Source organism: Aspergillus neoniger (assembly GCF_003184625.1).
Source record: "Aspergillus neoniger CBS 115656 unplaced genomic scaffold BO87scaffold_37, whole genome shotgun sequence".
NCBI lineage: Eukaryota > Fungi > Ascomycota > Eurotiomycetes > Eurotiales > Aspergillaceae > Aspergillus > Aspergillus neoniger.
Window position 1 is genome coordinate 213,707 of NW_020291165.1, and position 26,905 is coordinate 240,611.

At 48.1% G+C, this 26,905-nt stretch overlaps 10 protein-coding genes and 2 non-coding genes across 12 annotated transcripts; 5 read left to right on the forward strand and 7 right to left on the reverse strand.

Annotated features, from left to right (window-relative positions):
* Nucleotides 1-236: 236 nt before the first annotated feature.
* On the forward strand, nucleotides 237-2,477 carry BO87DRAFT_409802 (C6 transcription factor; the record flags this gene model as incomplete). The annotated part of the gene is made up of 6 exons (XM_025626267.1): nucleotides 237-359; nucleotides 433-1,002; nucleotides 1,075-1,226; nucleotides 1,290-1,463; nucleotides 1,512-1,859; nucleotides 1,916-2,477. 6 exons carry the CDS (start codon nucleotides 237-239, stop codon nucleotides 2,475-2,477), a joined length of 1,929 nt encoding a protein of 642 aa, XP_025475909.1.
* Nucleotides 2,478-2,693: 216 nt separating this feature from the next.
* On the reverse strand, nucleotides 2,694-2,791 carry BO87DRAFT_t226. The gene has a single exon. It is a non-coding gene; the product is annotated as a tRNA-Gly (tRNA).
* A 705-nt stretch (nucleotides 2,792-3,496) lies between these two features.
* On the reverse strand, nucleotides 3,497-3,608 carry BO87DRAFT_t225. The gene has a single exon. It is a non-coding gene; the product is annotated as a tRNA-Leu (tRNA).
* A 2,231-nt stretch (nucleotides 3,609-5,839) lies between these two features.
* On the reverse strand, nucleotides 5,840-6,844 carry BO87DRAFT_445153 (ATP-grasp domain-containing protein; the record flags this gene model as incomplete). Its single annotated transcript, XM_025628152.1, has 1 exon — nucleotides 5,840-6,844. The coding sequence occupies one exon, from the start codon at nucleotides 6,842-6,844 to the stop codon at nucleotides 5,840-5,842; it is 1,005 nt and encodes a 334-aa protein (XP_025475910.1).
* A 665-nt stretch (nucleotides 6,845-7,509) lies between these two features.
* On the reverse strand, nucleotides 7,510-8,195 carry BO87DRAFT_400466 (GNAT family N-acetyltransferase; the record flags this gene model as incomplete). Its single annotated transcript, XM_025625525.1, has 2 exons — nucleotides 7,510-7,730; nucleotides 7,784-8,195. The coding sequence occupies 2 exons, from the start codon at nucleotides 8,193-8,195 to the stop codon at nucleotides 7,510-7,512; spliced, it is 633 nt and encodes a 210-aa protein (XP_025475911.1).
* Nucleotides 8,196-9,896: 1,701 nt separating this feature from the next.
* Nucleotides 9,897-13,107, forward strand: BO87DRAFT_409804 (uncharacterized protein; the record flags this gene model as incomplete). The annotated part of the gene is made up of 4 exons (XM_025626268.1): nucleotides 9,897-9,979; nucleotides 10,106-10,925; nucleotides 11,005-11,161; nucleotides 11,723-13,107. 4 exons carry the CDS (start codon nucleotides 9,897-9,899, stop codon nucleotides 13,105-13,107), a joined length of 2,445 nt encoding a protein of 814 aa, XP_025475912.1.
* Nucleotides 13,108-13,545: 438 nt separating this feature from the next.
* BO87DRAFT_445155 (UBC-like protein) lies at nucleotides 13,546-14,140 on the reverse strand (the record flags this gene model as incomplete). Its single annotated transcript, XM_025628153.1, has 1 exon — nucleotides 13,546-14,140. Exon 1 carries the CDS (start codon nucleotides 14,122-14,124, stop codon nucleotides 13,546-13,548), a length of 579 nt encoding a protein of 192 aa, XP_025475913.1. The 5' UTR covers nucleotides 14,125-14,140.
* Nucleotides 14,141-14,528: 388 nt separating this feature from the next.
* On the reverse strand, nucleotides 14,529-15,712 carry BO87DRAFT_400469 (uncharacterized protein; the record flags this gene model as incomplete). The annotated part of the gene is made up of 3 exons (XM_025625526.1): nucleotides 14,529-15,287; nucleotides 15,334-15,468; nucleotides 15,527-15,712. 3 exons carry the CDS (start codon nucleotides 15,710-15,712, stop codon nucleotides 14,529-14,531), a joined length of 1,080 nt encoding a protein of 359 aa, XP_025475914.1.
* A 1,292-nt stretch (nucleotides 15,713-17,004) lies between these two features.
* Nucleotides 17,005-17,918, forward strand: BO87DRAFT_379882 (putative isochorismatase family hydrolase). Its single transcript, XM_025624175.1, has one exon. It carries the CDS (start codon nucleotides 17,177-17,179, stop codon nucleotides 17,786-17,788), a length of 612 nt encoding a protein of 203 aa, XP_025475915.1. The 5' UTR covers nucleotides 17,005-17,176; the 3' UTR covers nucleotides 17,789-17,918.
* Nucleotides 17,919-18,536: 618 nt separating this feature from the next.
* Nucleotides 18,537-20,095, forward strand: BO87DRAFT_379883 (oxidoreductase). Its single transcript, XM_025624176.1, has one exon. The coding sequence runs from the start codon at nucleotides 18,673-18,675 to the stop codon at nucleotides 19,726-19,728; it is 1,056 nt and encodes a 351-aa protein (XP_025475916.1). The 5' UTR covers nucleotides 18,537-18,672; the 3' UTR covers nucleotides 19,729-20,095.
* Nucleotides 20,096-20,710: 615 nt separating this feature from the next.
* Nucleotides 20,711-21,429, forward strand: BO87DRAFT_400472 (uncharacterized protein; the record flags this gene model as incomplete). The annotated part of the gene is made up of 3 exons (XM_025625527.1): nucleotides 20,711-20,934; nucleotides 21,008-21,014; nucleotides 21,061-21,429. 3 exons carry the CDS (start codon nucleotides 20,711-20,713, stop codon nucleotides 21,427-21,429), a joined length of 600 nt encoding a protein of 199 aa, XP_025475917.1.
* Nucleotides 21,430-23,870: 2,441 nt separating this feature from the next.
* On the reverse strand, nucleotides 23,871-25,652 carry BO87DRAFT_445162 (quinate permease; the record flags this gene model as incomplete). Its single annotated transcript, XM_025628154.1, has 4 exons — nucleotides 25,054-25,652; nucleotides 24,591-24,987; nucleotides 24,108-24,529; nucleotides 23,871-24,047 (listed from the first exon to the last, which is right to left on the reverse strand). Exons 1-4 carry the CDS (start codon nucleotides 25,537-25,539, stop codon nucleotides 23,871-23,873), a joined length of 1,482 nt encoding a protein of 493 aa, XP_025475918.1. The 5' UTR covers nucleotides 25,540-25,652.
* Between the last annotated feature and the right edge of the window lie 1,253 nt (nucleotides 25,653-26,905).

Sequence of the window (26,905 nt, forward strand, 5' to 3'; positions counted from 1 at the left end):
CGAAAGATTGGCTGGAAGTCATTTCCATTTACTAGCGTCCCCGCCAGTGTGACCACTTCACCGTCCGAGGATTGAAGTATCAAGGCAGGCACACTCCCTCTTGTCGTCCTTTTATAAGTTTTAATTACTGCCCACCTTACTCTATCCAGTATGGTTCACTATTTTTCTTCGACAGTTGGGAGCTTCTAGGACTTCCATGATCGCCCGGTAAATAAGCGCAGTAAAACATCTAATCTATGACCTCGGAGAGAAAACAACGGATTTTGGCCCCTGCAGCCCCAATTAAGGACCCCGTGCCACGAGCTTCGGTGAGAAAGGTTTCTACAGCTTGCTCAAATTGCCGCCTCAAGAAGGCGAGGGTTTGTTCTCACATTTTCTCATGCTTTGCCTGTACTTTGACCGTTTACGAAGTTAACCCTGCATCTCTTCCAGTGCAGCGGAACAGCACCATGCGACTCCTGTGTCAAGCACGATCTCGAATGCAATATCGACGAGGCCACGGACTCCCGCCGCAAAATTAACCTTAAGCGGAAGATTGACAGCTTAGAAGGCGACCGCGATCTGTTCGTGCAGGTACTGGAGATATTACGAAATGGTGGCGTCACTCGGGTGCATTCCCTATTGCAGTTGATTCGCAGCAATCCCTCGTTGGAAGAACTTCAGCTCTTTGTCGAGGACAAGCTAAAGGATATCAGTGCCCTCGATTCTACAAGAGATGAAATCCGGTTGTCAGATGAATTCATCGTCAAAATACCTCGGAGAGTGCTCAACATCAAGCGACTCGCCGATCAACCTGTCTTTCGTGTACCCGCAATACCCTGGACTAGAATAACCGATGATGATCACTTTGTCTCGCACCTTGTCTCCTTATATCTTACGTGGCGCTATCCTTGCTTTCCCTGCCTCGACCAAGACATATTTATACGCGACATGAAAACAGCCAAGCTCAGTTCCCAGTTTTGCTCGCCTTTCCTGGTTAATGCCATTCTGGCTGATGCCTGTGTAAGCTGCCGACCGCTTCTCTCAGACTACTTCTTTTTTATGGGCATTTTATTGACGTAATCATTCATTCAGGCATACTCAGACTTTGCAGAGGCGTACGAAGTCCCCAGCGATCCGTCTACGCGAGGATTACACTTTTACAACGAGGCGAAGAGATGTTTCGAACAAGAAGATGGGCATTCTACCCTAGCCACAGTACAAGGGCTGGCAGTATTATCAACTTGGTACGACTTAATATGTCTTTAGTCTTCTATACGACTTCGCGAAATGCTGATTATTAGAGTTAGTGCGTGCTTTATGGGCAAAGACAGACGGGGATGGATATACCAGGGCCAGCTTGCTTTTGTTGCGAAGGAGCTTCAACGCACGCTTCGCACCGTATCCTCTGGTTCTTCTAACGAGGCATCTGATATACGACGGGTTACCGAGCTTACTCTTTGGGGTTTGTACAACATGACAATGTATGTCAGACCAGTGATTGTGTGGGGGGTAAAACTAACTTCTCCCAGCGCAACCGCCTTCGCTTACCAAAAGCCGCCGTTGATCGAAAAGCCTAGCCGTCCATGTCCGCCTAGTTTTCATGACAATGACGGTCCTCTATGGCACCCTTATCCGCACGACGGTGATAGTCTCCAGGGGCACTACATGTGCTATTTCAATGGCTTATCTGAGCTAACAACAATCGTTGACGATTGGTGCACGTTGCTCTTCGACAGCTTTACGATTCCGACGCCTGGTGAGGTTCAGGATATGGAAAACAAAGTCCGTAAACGTCTGGGAGTGTGGGAAAAGACCCTCAAACCATGCCTCAGGATCGAACCTGGGCGTGTGATCCTCCCCCACGTATTATGTCTACAGTATGTGAAATCCATGTTTGACAGTATTATTGATTCCACTTAACGCTTTATTGCAGTATGTATTATCACAATACCTGTATCACAATTACGGAGCTCGCCAAAACAGCAGATCATGGCACACAAGAACGGCGTTTGGGGCCAGAAGAGATGTCTCTTTCAGCTGCTCGTCAAATCGCCGGGTTGATGGAGATACATCGGTCTACCTGGGGCATAGATATATTTCCAGCAAGCCAAATTCATTGGATTGCCGTGGCCATGTTCACTCTCTTGGGACAACTTGACGTGCCAGCGAACCAAGGAGCGTTTATCAATCTTTGTGTGGCGGCAAAAGTAGCCTCTCGACGCTGGCCTCTTGCACGGGGCACATTACGGACTGTTCAAGTCACGGCCAAAAAGCTTGGGGTAAGGCTTCCGCCTGAGACGGATGCACTGTTCATAGATTTCGAAAAGGAGATTTGGGGGCCTAGGGGTCGCAACGGACTCAGCAGCCTGTATCCCAATTTTGCTGTTCTGACAGGAACATTACGAAACGAAGCCGTTGAAATGGACAAGTTTTTAGAGAAGGAGGATGACTTGGAGGCTCTTGACCTTGCGGAAGATGATGAAATGGTATTGTAGGAGAGCAGCGACCATACTTGATCGGGGCGAGCCACTCGCCGTCAAAGTTAAGTCATGTATCATTAGCGAGACAAGAACACGGAGTTTCACCACACGCCATCAGAATTGAGTTATGTATTATTAGCGAGATAACAAACACGGAGTCTCACCACAAAAGAATAAGATTAGAATATAAATAGACATCTTGAGCAGAATGCAAAAAGATATGCTTCAAAATGCGTTAGCTGGGAGTCGAACCCAGGGCCCAACCTTTCAATCTTTGCTATCGCAGGAGATCATGGAAGGGTTGAATGTTACCGTTACACCACTAACGCATGGGGTGAAAAATAAATAGCTCTCTTTCCTTCATGAGGCAACATGAGACTATCCCGTTATTATAACACCTGTAGCCCATATATGGTGAGGTGCTGCCGAGGGCGACGAGGAGAAGGGAGGTGAGGGAGAATTGTCAAGGGTGAGTGGTTAGGGTTACACGAGGATGGTAGAGGAGGTTCAATTAGATGAGAAGGGTGATGTGGTTTATCAATGTTGTGTTGATGTTGGAATGGGATGGCCGGTTTTATAAGCTTATTAGTAGTAGTAGTAGTAGTAGTAGTATTGTTCTTGGGGTGCTAGATTGTTCGGATGTTCGAATATATACTAGTACTTTGAACGCTGCATGTCATATTGGGTGAGGAATGCTGGCGCCTTCGTTTGGTATACGTCCATCTGTTGTTATAGCTTGCTAGGGTTGGGCTCGTTGTACGTTGCTGAGAATGATTGGAAAGGTTATTATTTGTTTCTGGCGCGGAGCAAGCTGAATGACATGCTTGTAGTATAGCGTTCATCTATGAGAAAGTGAGATCTATTTACTAAGAGGTGGAGATAGGAGCAGAGGCGGGCGAAAGGATCAGAAGGGAAAAAAATAATGACTTCCTGCAATGAGGAAACAAAAAAAGAAAAAAAAAAAAACTGAAGATTTATTTGGTGACAGTTACCAAATGGTGGCAGGATAAAAGTTGGTGATGGAAAAAAGGAAATGACAAGAGTGGGATTCGAACCCACGCCATCTTACGATGATCAGGAAGCTGTGAAGCTGGGTATTAAGGTGGACCTTAACCTGACGCCTTGGACCAACTCGGCCATCTTGCCGTGATTATATAAGGATGCAAAGTTTCTAGGCTACAACAATGATATCTAACTTTTTCACACCCTATTTACTTGGTTCCGTTCAGCTCTCCCGTCAGCAGACGACTAGGCAGCAAGCTTTTGAGGCCAGAGGTGAGGCAGGGTGGCTCATAGTTCCTCTTGGGAATAAGTACCTTCTAAGAATAAACATCTCTCTATTTACATTAGTAGCACGATACCTGTGTTAACTGACTTCGCGGTTACTAAACTATGCTCGTGTGAAGAAGAATCTTGTACGTATAATAAATATCACAACTACTACAGGAGTAGTACAAGGAAAATCGACCACATCCGCAACACTCACAGCATGAACCACCATCATCGTCATGTGCCACCACTTTTGTTTGAATTACGATTAAACAGCAGCAGAAACATACAGTAGAGTATCATACCTCAGACTACACCTCATGCCCCTGCGCGGTAGAAGTAGGCAGTCAACTACTACTAGTAGTGCTAGTAGCTCGTTCCCCCACCACTGGTATACAAATTTTTGGCACAACAACTAATAGTAGGGGAGTTACAATTCTCCATGTTCGTTACCAATTACCCCCAAAAAATTAGTACTCCGTGGAGCTACCCCCTCTTTTCACCCTTTCCACCCGGGATTCCAAACAAGCTACAGAGTGCTAGTTTGCTTCGTACCTTTCAAAGCAAACCCCGATCGTGCCAGGGACCTCTAAGTGGTCATGTTCTACCACAGACCCATCAATGGTGGATACCTATTACCCTTTGCCCTACAGGGTACCAATGGTTACTCATTTACATGCCATCTCGCTATAACAAGCACAGAATAGCGTCATGAAGCCCCCCTCCCCCCCGTGATTCTTGGAAGGCGGCGATTGGCTGGTGGAGGTCAACTACCCAAGTACTAGTACTGGAGGAAGCTCCACATCTCCTCCAGCCTGGATGATACTACTGGCAGTACTAAGTACCTTCTCTACATACCACTCTTCCGCCATTTGGTATCAATTGGTGCTTCTCGATTTGAACAGTATGGACTAAACCTGGGTAAGGTTAGAATTTGGCTCTTGTCTTTGTAACTGCCAGCATATATTTCGGACCACGGCTTCCGCACACTCTATCCTCTCTCACCATGTCACTGGCGGCGGACCTGAGTGCCCCCTCTCATCTACTGTCATGCCATCGAATCAGACTAGATGCAGCTAATCTAGTCCTCTTAAACAGGTTTTAAGCCCATCCCAGGCGTTCCACTAAGGCATCGCAACTCACATGCAGCTTCAAATGTGGAGTTGGTAGCCTATCCTGGTACAATACGAATGGTAATGCATATAAGTGTTCTAGATCCTCCGGGCGGAAAAACAGATGACACAAACAGCATCAAGAGGTCTTCCTGCTTCCGACAAAGCCATGCACGCCCATAGTAGCGGGGCCCAACAAGGCAATTCGAGCTCAATGAACAGGCGATCTCCCACTGAGAATCCGGAGCTGTTGGGTGAAGGAAACAACGAGGACGACTTCGAGTTCCCTGGCGACTTCGAGCCGTTCTTCTCCGATGAGGAAAAGCGAGGAAAATCATAGCCTCGCGTTATCCCACCATAGTGATACCGCAGCGTGCTTGCATCAGCAACGTAACAGAGCCATGCCGGTTTTTTTTCCCAAGCTAAAAGAATGTTTGATTACCTCTTGTTAGATTTGTGCCTAATGCTGTGACCACATTACAGGGTTAAATTACAATGTCGCCCAAGTGTCCTTTAGTATTGAAGATGTTTTCCCCAGGAGTACTCTTCCTGTGAGTGCAAGGCACAAGCCAAGATGGTCGTAAAAGAATAAATTTACCCGCCTCTTACTCCACCCCGGAAATACAAAATGTGCTGTAGGCCTTGAACTATTCTGCTGCGGAGCTTTGTCTTTTCTAGTGCTAGCCCTGCCCGGGGGGATTGCGGGCTTCCGGTTTAGGCTACGACTAGTCGACGGGTAAAGCAATAAAGCAATTGATCGAAGCTGTGATAGACTGTATTAGTGGTCGTATTTGGCATGAAGGTGAGCAAGAATCTGTAATCATGAAGGTCTGCTAGGATTTTACTAATGCTGATTGGTAACTCTGACACATTTCTAACACCAACTCTGAACCCAGTGAGAACGTTGCGCTTTCCTTCGATCCACACCACCTTGCAATTATTGGAAGCAACCACCTGTCCAAACGTAGCGTGCGTCAAATATAAGCAGCTGGGGTTCTATGATGCTTCCAAGAGGAGGGAAAACATCCCGGAGATTCCTTTTCCGGTCTCGAGCCACAGATGGGGCTCGATGGCTTCGACCTCCATCAAAACGAATGGCCGATCCTCCGTGATAAGACCGTCAATCCGCACGTAGCCAATCTCCCCGGAGCTCACGCCCTCCGTGAACTCGTATCCGAAGCGGCGTTGAAGTGAGTTGAAAACATTCTGAACCACTTGGAGACTCTGTAGCTTGATATCGAGGAGGCTTGCTAGCCTAGCGGATCCACCATACTCGTCCTGGACTCGGAAGTCTCCTTTCTGGGGAGATTTGATCATGGCATGTCTGAGATGAGAACCCACAAAGACGAATGAATACTCTCCCGTTGATATTGCAGGTTCGAATTTCTGAATCAGCAAAGAACTCCGGAGACCCCCAACGGTGCAAAGCTCGAGGAAGGTCAAGTCATCCGGTAAAAGTGCTGATGTGTTTGTGATCCGCCGGGTTAGCGTGGAGGATGCAGATATCGATGGTTTCAGGACCACAGACCCCGACGGAAGGAATTCATGCACCAGGGCATTCAATTCAGTTACACTGTACTTCCGAGGATCCACCATTTTGGTCTTAGGAATAATGAAGCCTTCCTGCTCCATATCCAGCAAGTACCGTTTGTCCGCATTCCACCGGACAAGTTTTGTGTTGTTGATGATGCGAGGAATGTTGGACAGAGGGGCACCTGGCAGGCTCCACACCAACTTTTCAGCTTTGTCAAGAAAGGCGAAAAACTTTTTGGGATGTTTATAGTACTCATTGCACCAAAGGAAGGTGACCACGTCGAACTGACTGAGCACTGTCACGATATCTTCATCCATCCAACATTTGAGCGTGACCTGGGCTCCTTTCTCCAATAGGAGACCGGGCAAATCGTAGTTTTGATAAAATGGCCATTCTGCCCTTATCGTATGGGGCTGTTGCGTAGTGAGGAACAAAATCCTTTGCGGAGTCTCAAGGATTGGACGCATTGCGATGAACATATATCTATGAAAAGGATAGGAGATTAGATGAAGTCTCAAGATTGTAGGCTAGTAAGAATGCTATGATATGTGTCTTCAAACACTCGGTCTTGCAACAAAGCGGTGCTTTAATACTTGGTCTTCTTTCATGGATCTGAATGCCCGCTTCCTGATCCCTTCCTCCTCTGCTGATGGGGCGTATGCAGCCAGGGATAACTCTGCTTGGTTACATGATTTAATGACAGCGCCCCTCGACGACGTCATATCTGCCTTGTTTCACACAATTAGTACATACATGCATGGTGGCGGCATGTAGGAGCACGACTTGCGTCGGAGTTGCCGCTTTGTCTACAGCTCAAACCCCGAGTCCAGTGTAATCAAGGATAAGGTCTTGGTTTCATTGACTAACAGATCTAACAATTCTTACTATCAAATTATAGGTAGTAGCAAATCATTGACGGGCAAAGAGTGGTATACCATAGACACGCTCAACAGGAGGAATTTTACCCCGCGACAGCAGGTCTTGCGTTCAATTCAGTAGACCAAGCCTATCTGCTGGCGGATACTTGCAGTTTGTCTCCCGCCTTTCATCAGGTCATTCAAATCCTATATAGAGCACATAGCAATCAATTACAACACTTCCTACTATAGAGGAACCGCTAAAACATATCACCTCACACTTCCTTAGTTCTTGGCTCTCTCACCATGGAAGCGAGCCCGCAAGCCATACTTTGAACCACGAAACCGAAACGCTCGTAGATTGGCTTTCCGGCTTCACTCGAGTCAATGTAGATTAAAGCATTCTCTTGATCTGCTACCTGACATCCCCATTCAAGAAGTAACCGCGCTGCTCCCATGCGTCGGTAGTCGGTATGTGTCGCGAGCATATCAAGGTCTGCAGGTAGATCAGATACTCATTCCGTAGAAATTCCTGCTTTCAGAACTTACAGAAGTTTTTACTGGAGCTTCCAACTAGGCGATCCCGAATCTCCTCCAATCGTTGAAAGTATTCCTCGTTACGGCGGGCATCCATATCCGGGTGCCAGGGGGGAAACCGGGGGCCACGCTCCTTAGAAGTCTCAAGAGACCATTTGGCATAAGCGGCAATACGCCCGGTCTGGCTGTCAATTACATTGAGGTACTTCTCGCGTGGCTTGTTTAGCATGTCGTAGCGAATGGCTGACTCCCACCACTGCCGTACTCCTGGAGTGTCAGGCCAAATAGCAAGCAGGGAGGGAATGCTGAATGCATTGTACCACAGCTGTATCACCTCCGGCACGTCCTCGATTCTTGCCAATTCGAGTTTGAGCGGTGGATCTGGTATCAGAGTACCGGTGACTGTGGTGACTGTGGTTGCCATAGCGGGGGATAAACTATCAGAAAAAGATCCGGGCTGCTTGTGCAATGTGCGGTTCATTGGGCCTTCGCAATTGTGATATGGAAAAATATTCAATTGTCAAACGCCACCAAAGCACGAATTGCTCAAAGGCCACATGACAACGGAAAGAGAGAAAATCACTAGTACCCAATTTTACTAATGTCGATCGATCGATCCCATCTGGCCGCCATAACCGGTTTGCTTATATTAATAGTTACCGCTATTATACTTTCCTAGGATATTCCCGAAATATTATTCTGCACCGCCTTAATTATGCAAGAGACCAACTAGTGCCTATAACGGAATCTGGAACGCCAACCCCTCACCATTGATGGGCCCCCGGGGTCGGCCCGCTGGTGGATCCCGCCGAGTCATGTAGCATTGCAGCTAGAACCGGCCAGTGAAAGCTCTCCTTGCAAGCCCAGGCACCACTTCAGATGCACTCATCCAAAGAATGCTTTAATGATTGGCGACCAGCAGAGAACGGAGCAGTTGCTAGGCATTGCAACATGGGGCCCCCTGAGCACGTCGCTGTGCCCGCCTAGTGATGGTCCCCATTTCAAACCCCGAGTGGCAATGCATGAGCTTACCATCTGACAATGCAGGTTCAATATACACTAGTGTCAGACGTTAATCCCGATAGCAGGCCAGCTACGGGGAACCTGGAAATTATTCCTCGGCCCATCAAAAGGTCTGGAAATATGCAACCCCGACGACTCACCAGCGTTGTCGTGGCACTCTCCCGTGTAGGCGTCTATGGAAAACTTTGGGACCTGCTATGTAGCCCGCAAAATGGGAGACATCTATCTTTATTTCTCCATGGGAAGGACCCATCTGCGATATGGTATGGCTCTCAAGACCTCGACTCGAGCTTTTCGAAAGCTCTACAAGCCCGATCGGACATCTCAACCATACCAATGTTCTACGCAAAGGAAGAATGAGGAAAGAAAGCAGAACTTCTTGGATGACTGAGCAACCCCGAAATCGATGATTGTGATCGAAATGAGGCAGTTTAGTTGCTAACACGCTATAATCGATGCTTCGTCCCATCCATAGGCTACCATCCACCTAAATGAGGGCTGATGCAATGAGGTTACATGGAAAGCAGATCAGCCAGCATCATCGTACTGAAACAAACATTGTGACAGGTTTACATCCCAGCACGTTCTGTCGTAGGAAACAGCACAATTCCAAGATACAGTCAACAGATCCCGAAATACATGCATATGGACCTTACCCAGGTTGAAATAGCGTAATACTGCCAAACGATACGCCAGTCAGAGACGGAGGCCTGAATTTGGCGCATACGGACAAATGGTCGAGAACAGAAATTTTCCAAGTCTCAAACCCCGAAGTCCTTCGTATGATCATCAAAGTTATTTCTCTGTCAAGCAAAATGTGGCGAATAACTAATCACGACAGAGGGCATGCACGCCAATGATGGTAATAATTCGCTCGCATGATTGATGCAGAATTTAGATTGCATGTTCTACTTGCCAAGCTGATACTGTGAAGTAGGTTCTGATGGCTGATGACGCCAGAAAAAAGAATCCTTTCTGGGTGTAAGATGAGGCTATAAATAGTGCTTCCTGACCGGTGCAATGAACACTCATTATCAGATTATCGGATCACGATCTCTCAGAAACGATCGAACCTCTTAGCTCTTCTATCCTTCGATTCAATATGCCTACCATCGGTCAAGTTTACCAGCATTCCAAGACTGAAGAAGATTCTTCAAAGATTGGCACTCCGTTCGGAGATATCAGGTATGTCTTATGTATTTTCATGTATCCTCTTGGGGGACTAGCTGTATGATGCGGACAGCCATCATGATTGGATCCCTCTCTTCTGATTGCACCACAACTGGTTGTAAGCCATACTGACCTCTACAGCATTCTCGGCGAAAAGGTCCGCAAGATCCAGTTTGCCAACCCGTTAACTCAGGCCATCCTGTTTCTCCATCCACACTTGACCCAAACCTACAACCCTCTCAAAGGCCGAACACTGAGCACCAATGGTCCTATTCGTGCTGGAGAGCTCCTTATGGCCGACCTTCCCTATGCCGTGTTGCCAACCGTGGCCGTTGGGGATAGCGACCACTCCATTTGCAGCAACCTGGGCTGCAGTCGACGCGTTTCCCGGCATGCAGCAAATAGTGTTACATGCGAGACTGGCTGCTCTCTCGAGATCTGGTGGTATAACGAGTCTTGTAAAGATGAAGACCAGGCTCGTCACGACTTCGAGTGCGCCTGGCTGAAGAAGTACAGCCCTGTTCTCCGCCAGGAACTCGGCGATCACGATTATTACATGCTTTGGATCGTCATCCGACTTCTTGCAGCCCGGTACCTCGAGCTTCAAGGCACAGCGCCAACCAACGTCCACCAGCAACTCACATTCCAAGATCGCTTCGTTAGCGGCTGGGAAGGCGTCCAGCTCCTCCGAAGCAACCATGACTCCTGGCCCACATCCCAGCTTCAACACTGGACCACCCTAGCGGAAAAATATCTGCTACAATCTTCACCCCTCCCGGAAACCCTCGACCTCGATACCCTCGTCGACCTGATCTGCGCCGAGGAAACCAACGTTTTCGAACTTTGCCCTGGCCCGACGGAGATCATCCCACACCAATCTCTGGGCGTCGAGCGCGGCATGCAATACGGCCTAGCTGTGTTTCTGCGCATCACGCTCGCAAATCAGTTTTGTGCGCCCAATGTAAGCACAAATCCCACTTCCCGCCCAACTGCGTGTCCCCAAGTTGACCTGTCGCTCGCTAACATAACCCACCACGTAGGTGACACACCAAGCCGATGACCGTGGTCGAATGATGGTGACTGCACTACGGGACATCGCGCCAGGCGAGGAGTGTTGTACCTCCTACTTTGACCTGTCTGAATACGTTGACCTGCAGGCACGTCGGAAGAAAACCCAGGAGTTGTTCACATTCACGTGTACGTGCCCGAGGTGTTTGCAGGAGGAACGGGCCCAGACTTAGTATGTGATCGATGCTATTGGAGACAGGAAACTCCTCATGCAGGTAGGGTGCGTTTTGTGATACGTCGTTTTTGCGGGCTTAAATTTGGCTTGCCTCTGATTTGCTCAGTGGCGGTACTCCGTAGAGCATGTGTGGCCCGTGCTCGTGCGAGATTTGAGACACCACGTTTAGCAGAGAACTCGTTGTATCTCGTTGCCTCTGGTATATTGAACTAGTAGCACCTAGGAATAAATTACGGAGAAGAGTAGTCAATGCCTTGCGCATGATTGTAGACTCGTGGGTGACACATATGGTGAGGTGGGATTCTGGAGGACATAAAAAGGCTCAGCCACCCCTCTCTTTGCAGTGTAGTCAGCTCGTATTCAACTTTTTGTTGTAACTATACCTACCGTCGCGATGTCGTTCCCCCGCTCTGCCTTACCCTTCCTCGGGCAAACCACAGTCCGCAAATTTCTCGGCCAACAACAGCCCTTATACACCCCATTTCACCAAATACGACAATATTCCCCCTCCATAGACCACCAAGTCACCGCCACAAGATCCACAATCGCTCAAATCCTCCACCACATTGACTCTCAGCGTACTGCAGCACAGTACCTCTCTCACTTCACCAACTCCCAGTCTCCTACCCAGCAGCCCTTCGCTGTGATCAAGGTCGGAGGTGCGATACTCGAGACGCACCTCCAAACCCTCGCATCAAGTCTTGCCTTCTTCAGCCGCATGGGCCTCTACCCCGTTATCGTACACGGTGCCGGGCCTCAACTTAACAAGATCCTCGAGGATGCAGGCGTGGAACCACACTTTGAGGAGGGGATCCGCGTAACGGATGGCCAGACCCTAGCTCTTGCCCGGAGACTCTTCCTCGACGAGAACCATAAATTGGTTCAAGCGCTCGAGGAAATCGGGGTTGCGGCGCGGCCGATCACAGCGGGTGTGTTCCAGGCCGAGCATCTCGATCATGAGAGATATGGGCTTGTCGGACGGATAACGAAGGTCGAGACAGCGCCGATTGTTTCGGCAATGAAGGCGTCTTGCCTGCCAATTCTTACGTCTATGGCTGAGACGAAGGATGGGCAAGTGCTTAATGTGAATGCAGACCTTGCGGCTAGTGAGCTGGCGAGGACGTTGAAGCCGCAGAAGGTGGTTTATCTTGCTGAGAAGGGAGGCTTAGTGCATGGGGTGACCGGGAAGAGGATTGAGAGGATCAATCTGAGCGAGGAGTTTGAGGACCTCATGGCTCAAGAGTGGGTGAAGTATGGGACGAGGTTGAAGATTCGTGCTGTGGAGAAACTTCTGCGTGAGTCACCGGGTACGTCTAGTGTGTCGATTGTTCATCCCGTGGATGTGCAGCGGGAGGTCTTTGCGGCCTCTGGTCCAGGGACTTTGATTGAGCGCGGAACGAGGATATATAGTACTACTTCTGCGGAATTCAGGGATGAGGAGAGGTTGGTACATGCTTTGGCACGGCAGGGAGCTGGGGACGATGAGGTGAGGTTTTGTGTGAATGAGATGCGGAGGAATCGGCCGCTCAAGATGTATTTCAATGATCCGTCATCTTTGAGTCCGTTGGCCGTCGTCGCATTTGCCTCTGGTGGCGCACCGCATCTGATTACGTTCCCGAGCGGGATTATGGGTGCGGGTGCTGTTGCTGATGATATGTTTGTTCGCATCACGAAAGACTTTCCCCAGCTGGTCTGGAATGTTCGTGATGATGATGACAGACTTGAGTGGTTTTCGGCTCGCGCAACGGGAAGGTTTCAGCATGGAGGTTGGGTTATGCTTTGGTACGGGTTGAATCAGCAGGAGGCTAGACAGTTGATATTGGGGTCCCAGGATGGTTATGAGAGGGATGGGGTTGGGTTGGAAACGGCTGATATACAGAAAGTCGCTGCTCAGGCATGATGGTGTTCTCCATGACTGGTCATGGAACATAGGCTGAATTGCGGAAAATTACTGCGGATCATGCTAGTTGCTTTCCTGCACTTATATCAGCTTTCTGTAATGGAGTTATGACACTCAATTGGAAGATACTTACCAAGTTGTACCCGCATAGGGGGGTTCCCTATCCATGCCTCGGGCAGTCATAAAAATTAGAAATAGTCACTGATGAGCTAGCTGAAACGATAATTGATTGGCCTTGACAATGCTTACAGTTTCTCCTCAAAGAGCCAAAGCTGTGTGTGTCTTGTTGTAAGGGAAGCAAGTTAGTCAAAAATTTGAGCCTGGGAAAGACTTTTCTGCCAAAGATATGCTGCATTAGGGAATGCTAGTGTACAAAAGTGTTGGCCAATACGTTGAAACGCCTCCCCAGCCATAATCACACCACAGGCCTGCAAACAATCACTCTGAAGTGTCCGCCCCCGAGGCATACATCATCGTCCAATCCCTCGCAGCCATCTCAAACATCGCCCGATTATCCAAAAACATGCTCCCCGCGTCCTCATTCGCAAAGCCATACACAACATTACCACCTTCCACCCCCATCCCCGGATCCCCCAACATAGCAGAAAGCGACAGCAGAACAGTCCTCACAGAAAGTGCCTGGCTCCACTCATCTTGCAAAATATTCAAACAGACTTCCCCGTATGGACCAATGTTCGGATGCCAGATCTTCGTCATGAACATGCATACCGGCGGTAGATCAGGATACAATGGTGGGATGCGGATGTGGATATGGAAAATGCCTCCTTCGTAAAGGCTGCCGACTGGGCCGACTATGGTGCCGATGATTTCGAAGAGGTGGTCGGGGCTGACTGGCCGGAATGAGATGAAATCGCACTGTGGGGATGTTGGGCCGTTTTTGGTTGCGGCGAGAAATTCGGCTCGGATACGGCGGAGGGAGTAGGATGGGATGGGTGTAGTGAGGTAGGATAGGGCGGTGGTTATGAAGAGGTGGTTTTGGTGGTGTATGATGTCCATTTTGGGGTGTTTGGTGGGGTTTTAATTCGGTTGTTTGGTTGTTTGATAGTTTGAGGTTTAGGGAGTCTGTGTGTCTTGAAGTTGCCTTCTTTGGTTGTCTAAGGTGATATTGCTTAAAAGCTATTTGATTTCCTCGTGGTGATAACTGCCCACTTTTATAAAGATAGACTGAGGATGTAGGAGGGTATGCATGGCTGGTGTGAGTTATTTACATCCACGCGGTAAGGAATTGTATTGCCACAGGCTTCCAGTGAATTATCAGTCGAGATCGAAGACTTCTTTGTTCTTTTATCCATTCACCTGCAACATTCTCCCTTGGTTATCCACTTCCAGTCTGTGAATGTAACTCACAGATACTGCAATCTCATGTTACTATATTATCTATATGAACACGCACCCATCAGTTATGCCAATTGCCTGTTTGATAATCTATCCCATCTGTGAAGGAAAGAATTCCTTTCAAATATCAACATTGGAAAAGATTGAAGTCCTTTGAGAACTAGCCGCTCGACAATTCTCTTCAGGATGGGTAATTGCCCGTTGTGTTGATTACCATTCATTGTGGCTACCGCGTAGGCCACCTGAAGAGGCAGGATTGTAGAAGCAGGACCGAAGAGTTTCATTTCCTCCTGGAGAAAATACTCCATGCTTTCGCATATCCGTCTCATGAGTGTCTCTGAACTTTTCTGGACACTTTCAATGTGTTGTTCCTTCAAGATCCTCAGGTATTCAATGCTCGGCTGTGGGAGAGACGACGCAAGACGCTCCATCTCGCAGAGACATATAATACGAAACGCCCAGATATAGGTGATTGCGTTGGCCATAGTGATACTAGGAAACCAAATACACGGGATTTCTTCTGGATCCTGATCCCGGTACCAGTAAAGAGGAGACGTCACATTGATAGATTCAGATGTCTCCCAATTGTTTAACCCGTTCAACAAGTCATTAAAGCAGTTCAATATGCGTTCACACTCGTATTGGTTTTTATCTGAAGCATCTGGACCAGATAAGCTGTCTAATGTATGCAAAATAGTTGGAAGCGCAGCGGCCTGGCCGAGAAGGCTTTGCATTGGGGATGGGCTAAGTATTGCAAATGGTGTTGTCTTCCAGTTATCCGACCCCAGAAAAGATGAAGTTCGGCATTGTATGGCGTTTATCATCTACAAGGCATTAGAAACACTCCGGACTTTGGAATGTACGACTCACCAACAACGGGCGGAAGCCGATAAATAACCTGTGGGCAACGCCGGTCTGATAACGTTGGGGTCCATTTGCCTGAAGGATTTGCGCCACGGCATCTATATGCATCTTTAAACCTTCACTTGGCCCAGGAAACATAACCTAAATTGCGTAAGCAAAGCGCCCCCCCTAAAAGCAGATACCACGAAGCAGGACCGACCTCTGCCAAGCTGAGGCACATTATTGATGCCAGTAGCTCTCGATCTGACGACATATTCGCCGTGCTGAGCTCTTTTTGCATCAATTTGAGTGCGTTAAGGTAGTTGTGCGTGGTGTCGACACTTGAGACTCTTTCTGGAAATCCCCGGGACATAAGTGAGGTGGATAAAGCTTTTGAGGCAGCCATAATGATATTGGAGTCAGAGTTTTCGCTTAGACTGGGAAGAACTTCGACCCATGATCCACATATGCGAGGCCGTGGCTCATTAGAGATAATGCCAGGGAGCTCTAACTCTTCATTAGGCACATAGCTCCTTATGATGAAGTCAACCTGCTCGGCACGACGCAAGTTGTAGCCTGCACCTAAAGTTGGAAGCAAATGAGTTTCTTCCACCGATTGAAAAGCAATGTTCGATAAGGAGGATTCATGTTCTGCAGTGTCTCGGGGGCTGTGATCCCGATTTGATATGTTCGATGGTGATCTTCTACTCTGGGCAGGTTTTGATTGGCTCTGTACGAAGGACCAGTTCACTGGGTACCCCGGACATTGGCGGCCTGTTAGTAGGCACTGACTACACTCAGGTGACTTTCCGTCGCACTGTGCATGGAATGAGCCTCTTGCTTCGAAGTAGAATGATGACCCACGTACACCAAGTTTCCTCGATCTGCAGTTTTGGCAAACGGACCTTTGCTTGACCCTCATGGCAATGTACACCAGCAATAAACATTGATCCTAACTAAGCCATCCAAATCAATAGGGTGCAACTAGTCGGCTCAGCTTCTTCGTGAATGCAGGCTAGGCCGAAACTAATAGTGGGGACAGTTTGCAGGTCGATGATGCTTGATGGAGGCGAATGCAACGCCAGAACACTCCATCCAACATTTGGGCATTAAGGATGTGTCAGCTATTACCTAAGTTGTGTTTAACATTCGGCACAAATGTTATGAAGGACAGTGGCTGGTAGATAGTATACAACACATTTTCAATTTATCAAAAATTGGTAACTGAAATTTTGGAGAAATTTCTTATCGTTATGTGTGTATTTCTGATCATCATATAGACAAACAGGATCATAGGCTATTAAGTAGCCATACAAACGTTACTCGGATCTATCAACGGAATACTACGAGAGATTATTGCAGCAAGTAGCACTATTTAAGAGAATCTCGAGCTTTGAGAATTCAACAAGGTGGATCATCAGGCTCTCAAAATTGATTCCATCCCATAATTTCCATCCATTTTTCCTACCGACAGCATCGACAGAAAATATCGAGGATGCATCTGCAGGAGCAATTTTACAAAACAAAATCCGCTGACCCAGTGCATTTGGTCTAACCTAAAACGGAAGTATATTCCGCCAAGAAGTAGAGACGAAGAATAGCATGACCTTATTCGCCACAGTCAGCTCGTGGGCTATTTGAGTCGGTCATGGCTCCAAATAAGACATCATTCTCATCTAGTTACCCCGCCTCTCGAATTGCGGAATACTGAGTAATATAATAGGAGTCTTTGTCTATAAGTAGGTTTGCGCTGTCTGTTCAGATCCTCTTTCCGTCTCACACATCAGATACGATATCCCACTCTACACAAGACTAGCATTACTCGTCAGCCAATACTTTCTCTCCACAACCCTGGTTACTATTTAACACAATGTCTTCATGCGCCCCAGCAAAATCTCTCCGCCAACTTCTTGGTGCTCCTCCTTCAACCGCTTCAACCCAAGACTCAACCCTGATCATCATTGATGCCCAAAATGAATACGCTTGCGGCCACCTCCAGATCGAGGGCGTCTCCGAAAGCCGCAAAGTAATTTCAGACCTTCTGACTAAGTATCGCACCAACGGTACTCACAACGGCAGAAACATCGTCCATGTTGTTCACCAGACCCCACCAGGCGCTCCCGTCTTCACTCCGAACACGCACCTAGAAATTGAGTTCGACGAACTCACCCCTGTGCCTGGGGAGAAGATCATCAGCAAGAACTTCCCTAGTTCTTTTGCCCAGACGGAATTGCACGAGTACTTGGGCAGTCTCGAAGCTGTTGGAAAGAAGATCGTGCTGGTCGGCTATATGGCGCACGTGTGTGTCTCTACGACTGCCAGGGCTGGCAATGAACTTGGTTATGAGGTTGTAGTTGTGCGTGATGCGGTGGGCGATCGGAATATTCTTGGAGTGGAGGCTGCAACTTTGAAGGATGTGGCGTTGAGTGAGCTGGAGGATGCTTTCGCGACGGTTGTCTCTGCTCGTGATATTACTGCCTAGAGCATTATGCTAGTTGCGAAAACTACATTCGACTATGTGCTTTGTCTCGTACTGAACCTTCTCTTTTCTACAAACATATCATGATTGTAATGTAGATACTGCATGAATATGAAGGAAGATGTGGACGCAGAAATCGTTATTAATACATGTGAAGTAGAGAGGGGTATTAAACTGATAATATTCGGAATGGGAAATAGATGAACAGTGATATTGAGATTAGACTGAAGTAAATGAAAGCCAACGAACAGTCATGCTTTTTAGATCTTCGTTCTCATTGGATGAGTGCCAATGTTGTTGTTTGGGTGTAATATGCGCAAAGCATGCAGTGAGGCTCAAGCAGAATTCAGACTAGGGACAGCTTGGCGGAAGTAGTTGGTTTTATATGATGAAATCGTTTTATTATTTCAGATGCGTGTAATCAAAGTTCTAGGGGCAGGTGCTGATAGAGTAAAAGTACGACTGGGTGTAAGGAATTTATTCTACTACGGAAGTCTCCCCACCTTAGTATTAATGGATCTCTGCTGGTCTTATGATTCATTGTCATAGCATTTTGCCGAGTACTTGTCATCGCGTGTGTCGATCTAACTCTGACCAGTGCGCACGCGGGAGAGACGAATGCGTAAGCACTAGTACGCTACGATCGACGCTGACAATAAGCACTAATCATGTACACAAGGCTGTCATTCCATTGCTTACAGAATAAGTAGGCCAGTCTCTTCCCTCATATTTGTCTCTTCGCAACGACCGAGAAGTATCACCCCGCAGCTTCGTCCTCATCTCCTTGAAGCCGTGAATATATTATATGTATCCCACTATCCCCAACGAATCCCAACAAAAAGCCGACTTCTTTATATAAAAATCACAGAGACATATCCACTCCAGCAATGCCCACCACTCGCTACTTCGCCCAAGCTCCCCCCTTCCCCGCTGATACGCCGACCATCGACCTTCCCGTTCTCTCATTTTCGGACCTACAATCCGGCAACCCAACCGAAGGAGAGAGATTATTTGCCGCCTGCCGCGAATGGGGATTCTTCCTAATCGACTTAGACGACTCCGCAGAAGGCAGGACCCTCCTCCACGATGCAGAAACCATGTTCGATCTCGACACCGAGCTCTTCTCCCTCGACCAGGCAACACTCGACCAATACGCTTACAACGCGCCCAAAGACCTTACAGGCTATAAGCGCATGGGAGCGCTCAAAACCGACGACGGCAAGCTCGACCACATGCACCTCTACAACATTAATCAGGACGATATCCTGGGTAATCGTGCTCCCTGTACCAACGCACCTCCGATCGAGGCACAGCGCCCCCAGATCCAAAGTTTCATCCGCCACGCTTCATCAACTCTAGACGTGATTCTTAAAACGCTGGATGACCATCTCGGTCTCGAACGCGGTACACTGAGCAAACTCAGTCCACTAGATCAGGAGTCCGAGACCTCTGTCCGCTTGCTTTGTAGTCCCCCCCACGCACCCGGTGAAGCAAATCAAGATCGCATCTCGTTAGGCGGACACACAGATATTGGGACAACGACGCTGCTATTCCAAGTTATTGGAGGTCTGCAGATCCTCCCTGCGGGCCTCGAGAATAAGATGGAGAATTGGCGCTTTGTTCGACCCGTGCCGGGCTGTGCGCTGGTCAATATTGGTGATGCTCTGGTAGAGTGGACTGGTCAGCTGCTACGGAGTTCCTTGCATAGGGTTCTAGCTGCACCTGGACAACAGGCGTTCGTGCCGAGACGGAGTGTGGCGTATTTGGTCAGGCCGGCGAAGTTAGCATCCATGCGGAGGATCCGTGGAGGGAAGATACCGGTGCTGACTGAAGGAGAAGAGGAGGAGACGAGATCCGTGGATGAGTGGGCAGCTTGGAGGTCGAAGCAGGTTATGTTGGGGCTGTTGAAACCGCAGACGAGGGGAGGGGTAGTTCCTGTCTAGGGGTCCGTGTACAGGTTTCGCCGGGTAGACAGCACAACACAGCATACCCCACTCGCCAGAACCCTTCGAATGCACAAGTGAGACTTGGTGGTCACCAATCCAAATACTAACCTCCCATTGCATGGCTTGTGTGCGCTCAATAGGCGGGAGGGTGCCTCTAAACCGGCGACCCTAGCGCTACGATTGTTTGGAATGGGATATTTCACATCTCTCATGTGCCATTTTGCCGGTCCAGATGTAATCTCTGCCAGGGACCGTTTACGCTGTTGGTACATAGTTAGTACATAGTTAGTTACAGTAGTTACAATCAATGTCGCGTTCGACGGAGGAACACCCTGAAGGGGATTTTAATGCGGTGACCCTGACAGTTGACAGCCATCCCAACCCATAGAGCTACTTCAGGGAAATGAGAACTGAATGAACTCTATCCTCCCCTACAATCTAAGAGGAACTCTAAGATCCCGTGGCTTAGAAAACAAGTCCCAACACTACCGCTACGCCGACACGCATGACTCGGATCGAATCGGCTCGCTTCCGTTAAGGTGTACAGAACCTTATGAGGAAGCGTCAAGGGACGAGGTGACCGACCCCTTAGAGCCTGCTGTGGCGTAGTGGTAGAACATCACCAGGAAGGCCTACTTGTACAGGAAGAGATGAAAACCTCTCTTCTTAACATTGAGAGACTACAGGTTTAAATACAGTTGCGGGCACCTACTCTTTCCGGAGGCACCCAGACAAAGAAAGTCTAGAGAAATTAACTTCTGTAGAACCTGGAACTGGATCCAAGATTAGGTATACCTAATATAATCTTTATCCGACCGACGTTAGAGATCTGAGCGATCCGGAGTCCGGAGCGCTGTGGTTGGGCCCTAGTTTACCTAGGGCAGAGGGAGGCATTAAAGTGACATAAAGCTAACACCTCTCGTCCCTCATTGCTAAACTCACCCTAAGCTGTCTTGAAATCCACAACCACTGCCACGCGATGAAATCAATTATCCGGCAAATCTTGTCTTTTTGTACCGCTACACTCGCTGCTCTTGCTAAGACCAACCCCACACAGCAAGAATTGCTTGTCAGCGAGGATATTATGGCCCAACAAGACAACATGGTCCCCGGCCACAACAATGCCATCTACGACACCGTGCCTAAGGATGACCAGATATTCAAGATTGAATTCCTTGAGATTGCCCCGACACCCATTATCGCGTAAGATCGTCCCTTTGCTTGAAGTGCAGCTTAATCTTAATAATAATATTTCGATGTTAACATCCTGATGAAGCGATCGTGTCTTCTTCCATCTACCTACGCGGTTATCTGCCTGAATCCAAAAAGAAGGAGCTGGCACTTCCTGACGAGGGCCTGGTCAATGCGACCCTTAAAGTGAGCGCCTCTGCTGTCTACTCCGATGGTAGTCATGACGATGAACACTCCACTACAGGGCCATTGAGGACTACGTCCTTCAATGATCTAGCCCACCTCACTATGCGTGACGCCCGTGGGGTTCAGGTTGATTACGTGCCCAGTAGCGGGCGCAGTGATATTTTACTAGATTTTCAGATTCTTACAATGTTTTTGAGGACCGGTATGTGGACTTATAAGGTTGACGCGAGAGCCGGAGATGTAGACAATACGTGCCTATTTGCTCTGTCGATGACACAATGGTTAGAGGGGGGCTTAGGTAGGATGTTGGGAATAATCTAGAAGCTCTATGACACATCTTCTCCTAATGTTCTGCAATTTCCTGTGAAGACCTTTGAGAGATGGAAAGGAGGGGGAAGGGAAGCCTCCTTCCTACTTGGGATCTAAGAAGGCTTGCTTGAATGTAGACTCAAGGGTCTACTACCTGGCCATATTTGCTGAACTACACGATAGCAACATCGGTGGCTAAATTATCCTGAAGGCCACCTTCCTGAAAGGAGCCAATCCCAGAGATATCAAGTGATGGGAGGAAGCTGTAAGATTGTGAGCCAAAACTCGAGGCGTGGTAGGAGTGTGTGAATCTCATGAGGGTGCTGCTGCGGATTTCCTGCAACTTGCCATTAGTGGCACTAAAGCAGGCAGTTGGTGGAGGGCTCACCCTCCTCAAACGTGAAGCTGGAGTCTTAGAGTTTCCTACTGTCATACGAGCGCAGGCCAATGGCAGGTCGTGCTGGGTAGCCAAAGTTTTAGTTACACTCTTTTCCCCGCGAAAATAGTCTGTAGAATGGGATACTACACCCTTGATCTCCGTGGACCTCACAAATCGGCCTCCAACATTTCTCTTTTTCTGTATAGTCTTTTCTTTCCCCCTTTTTTTGTTCTTATTCGTTCTTTGTTTTTGGTGAATCCCGTGTCTACTACCATCCAAGTGGTTCTCCTTATTTCGGGCTTGGCGAGGTGTCATCTGGTCATCCTTGCGCCCCAGCAACGCCTTGTGAGCGTTCCAGACCGTGATCTGAGCGTTAGCGCGGTGGAGAAGTAATTTGAACTTACCTGCAGAAAATGTCAATGATAGGTGTTCCTTGTCCGTAACGGAGAGTATGAATACAGCATACACTGCTCTCATACAGCCGAGGAGCTCGCAAAACGAATGGATCGCTGTGGAAAACGAGATGGAAAGAGAGCCGCCCAGTCCTACTATCGGACGTACGTTTGACCGGCGGAGAGCATCAACCAAGCTGAAGAACCTGTCCCTTCAAGGAAGCGTAGGATTTTGGATAATGTATGCAAATGTTTGAAAGATACATGACGGAGTGGGCCAGAACTAAATTGCGAAGTTTAGAGTTGAATGAATGAAACCTAGGGTGCAGTTAAAATCTGGTTTTGATAATTGGACTTGGTGGCTTGCTTATGTTGGACATGATCCCGGACAGAGGATCCTCCTGGTTGGTGATGATGGCCTGTGCATTTATGGAGATCCCAGTAATATTCCTACAGCCCAGGAAGCGAAAAGATGCTGATATAAACATGCCGCTTAGAAAATATCTATCTTACACAAACTTATCGAAAAGGGGGCTGATAGTTCACAACTCAATGGATCTCTTCCAACGTGTCTCCGCCTTGCCAGCAAAGCAGGGAACTTTGAAGTGGTTCGCAAGCTCATGAATGAAGGCCATGATATATTGTTGGTGGACACCGACGGATTAACCTCGTTTCACTATGCACTGTACCATAGTCATCTATATATCTTGCAATTCATCTTAGAGACTCGCGATAAAGAAATTTCGTGGGTCTGGAATTCGCTAGATTTTCTGCCTGCGCTCTGAGTATTCCCCCTGGGATCAATCGGGATAACCCTAGGATCCAAAACCCGTAGTCCCTGTGCATCAAGCGAATCCAGGATATGCTTGCCGCACGGTTTCAGCATGGATGCGAGCGGTTGTAATTCAGCATTCACATCAATGAAGCGGGTGTATCGCGCGGGCATCTCCAGGTCAGGTAACTGGGTTGATGATGGGTTTTTTCGGCAGGTTGGCAGATGATATGTGCCAGGTCCCGCGCGACGGTGATTGCATTAGACTAACACAAATGGTGATGTAGTTCTCCGGCAGCTTTGTCTGGATTGCTTATGTGGCTGCGCCGGATCCCTTTGAATCAACATGGGCCTGTAGGTGGATACCCACTAGTGACTTCCCGAGGATTCTCAAGGAGTGAGCGCATAATGGAGGCAAGTTCAGCAGCAAAGGGACCTGACGAGTTAGGCACAGTCATAACTAGGACAGTTGCTAGCTCCTCAGAGCCAGTGTTCGGAATGCAGTAGTCAGGCAGTGGAAGGAGAGCTGAGGAGTCGTTGCCACCGGGTACCCGGCGCATGAGGTCATCCTTCTGATATACCCAGTCTGCTAGATAGAGTATTATTTTATTCTTGTTCTACTACATACTCTAAATACTTGATAAAACCAGCCTCTTTTGCAGCATTCTTTTGCTTCATTTTGTTTGTTTGCTTGCTTGCTTTCGCTGTAGCACGCGTGCCTTGACAGAAGGTTTCTGGCTAAACTACATCAAGTAAAGACTGAAAACCAATATAATTCGTGAATTCAACAAAAGCACAAAATGACGGTAAGGTAGAATAATGCTGGACAGGTGATCGATACAACGTACAAGCCAGGCTCGTACAAATGTCACTCCGGACGCTTCTATGCAAATAGTATATTTTGAACTCGTCACGGATTCTTTGTCGACTGCTTCTCAAATGCAATGCTTGTTTCCTCCAAGCTTTTCTGTGAAGTTTCTGGCAGCCAGACAATGCCCCATACAAGACCTATTGATGCAACAGCAAAGAAGAACCAAAATGTCCCCTTGGGCTGCAAAGCATCATCAAGCATCATACTTGGCAGGGCCTTGTTATCGGCTAGCCTCGTCAACAACAGTTCAATCATAGCGAAATGTAGTAAGCTTACTTTCACCAGTGCGAACTTATTGGCATAATGAACACACATGAGAAGACTTGTCCCCAGTGTACGAACTTCTGAAGGAAGAATCTCAGCATTAATCAGATATTGGATGCAATTCCATCCGAAAGCATAGCCGACTCCTGTAACGTATAGAGCAGCCACGGAACCGGCAGCTGCTCTAAGCGCATCACTGGAGTCTGACTTGCCAGCTGCATCCCAAGCTGTCATGAAGATTGCAATATAGAGCAAAGCGAGGAGCTGAAGTACTATTCCTCCTAAGAGGGTGCGTTTTCTTCCAAAGCGATCAACAAAGAAGAATGCGCTAATAAGCGCAGAGACCAGTTTTACTACTCCGAAAATAGCTGTTTTGAACAAGTTTTCGGAATTCCCGGCTACATTCAACAGCGCGAAGAATTTAGGTGCGTAAGCTATGCCACTGATGTCAGCCTTATGCTTAGAGGTGTAAGGGGCTAGGAATAATGAACCCACTTGTGATAGCATTTGTTCCGGACCATTGACTGAGAAGTTGCGCAGACAAAAGAAACATCCATCGATGGAAATTGGCTCTTGCAAAAAGTGCTTTCCATTGCCCTACAAAGGACCATTTGGGCTTGCCCGTGGTTTCCTTTGAGGAAACCTCACGCTTAATACTTTGTACCTCTTCAATAACACGGGGATCCTCTGGGCTGAAACCCCGCAGCTTAGCAAGAGTTATTGTAGCCCTTGATACGTGACCACTGTAGACCAAATATCTAGGACTCTCAACGCAGCCGATTGAGAAAAGTAGTAACACCCCGGCCACCATGATATGGATGCTTTCTGGTAGGATCCATTGCGTGTTGCTATCGCCGGATATATGAAGCGAGGCTCCCCAACCGGAAAAGTACTATGTTCATCAAAATATGGAATTAGCGAACAATTATTCTTCAGTTGATTTCAGACACTGACATACCCCGATTAAAACACCTACATATTCCGATGACGCATAGAGACCGACCAATAGACCTCGAGAAGCCGTTGGTGCCACTTCGGCTAGGTAAATTGGTCCAACAACACCAGCCTGGCCGACACCCATACCCATGATAAACCGACCAGCAATGAGTTGACCCATATTGCCAGCCGATGTAATGAAAACAACTACGCCGATGACCCAAAGCAGGCATAAATGCCGCATGGTCCATAGTGGGCCAATCCAGTGAGTTGAGAAAAAAGCTAAAAGGCCCCCAGGCAAGCTGCCAAGGTGCATCATGGAAGTGACATTGGATAACCTGCTTGCTCTTGCTGCAGCATTAAGGTAACTTGCATGAAGCTTGTATTCCTTGATGAAAGAGGGCAGGTCAACAACCGTTGCGATAATACTTTCATCCAAACCCTTGGCTGAGCCCAAGAGGCCGAAGGCCACTGAAGCGCAGATAATGTGGATATTGAAGTATTTCATGGTTAGAATTGTCCATGGAATATTATAATGCTTGCCAGGGCTCAACTACATTCTTATAAATGTTTGGGACGCGACCTTTGAATTCACCTCTATAGTGCTAAGTCGGAAGTGACCCCAAGGTCCTCGTTGAGAACGAACTTTCATACCTAGCCGATAGGGCTGGACGTCGCGTATGTGTCTCATTTCAGCTTATTGGCCTTCAGAGAGATACACTGATATCTCCCGGATAGTTGAATCGCGCAATTTTTGTATCAAAGATTGCCGCTTCTCCATACAACCTCTAAGAATCTTAATTAAATGAGAATTCGCTACCTCTTTTCCTCAACAAAAGAAGCTTTCCCACAGCCGACATACCCTCCCGTGGGGACCCACTTCTGAGGCAAAATTTGAATGCAGTAGCCTTATTGCAGTGGGTCTTTCCATAGGGCTGAGGCCTCTAACTGATCGAACAGAGAGACATGCAGGTGCACTATAATTGCCGCATACCCGATAACCACTACTATGTCCATGGGCTGTTGTGGGCTCAGGCCTTTGCAAACCAGGTTTTTGCGTAAGCCTTAAGAGCCCTCTCCGGCAGTCTCAAATCCCGAACCCAGCCAATCGGAAACACGTCTTAAATGGTCGGGATCCTTTTGGACACTATATCCTCCATATATTGCCGAGCTTGTCTTACAATGCCGGCTACTGAGACCGCCAGCATGCCACCGGTCATCTCGCACCGGACTCTCATTCTAGTTCTCCACCAATGAGGATGGCCTCGTTGAGTCTCCTCGAATCCCATTCGACTCATGTTTCGTTTAGAATAGATTAATGCGTGGAGAATCCCAGCGAGCTCAGGGGTACGCTAAGATCCGCAGACGTGTTCTTCACGGCCTAAGCTCCGTGCCCGGGCTGGTCGTCGGAAACGGCCATGGCTGCCATCTTCCCATTCACGCCTCCCCTGCCTGCCTCTGGAAGACTATGAATGCCTGCGTGAGCGACATTCTCCCGTGCTCCTGTCTGATATTCTGCCAGATTGAACTCTCCACCCAGTTTTTTCGCCATGTTCGTTCCTCTGCTGCTGGCGGCGCTGCCGATTCTGTTCGCCGCGCTAACCTATCGCGAGGCGGACATTTCTTCTCTTTTAAAGCTTTTATGTTATAGCTGCAAGAATTGAAAAGATCAAACCCAAGCACTCGAGACTATCCTCACTGAAGCCGGCATCAATCCTGTTCGCCAGTGTTTGTGCGTCAATGCTAGTAATCGCATTTACAATTTGAATTCCAACTTAGAGCTGGCCAAGCGGGTCAAGGCGGCTGGTACGAGTGTCTATCTGGATCTTCATCTGAGCGACCATGGGCGGATCCTAGTGGTCAGGTGAGTTGGT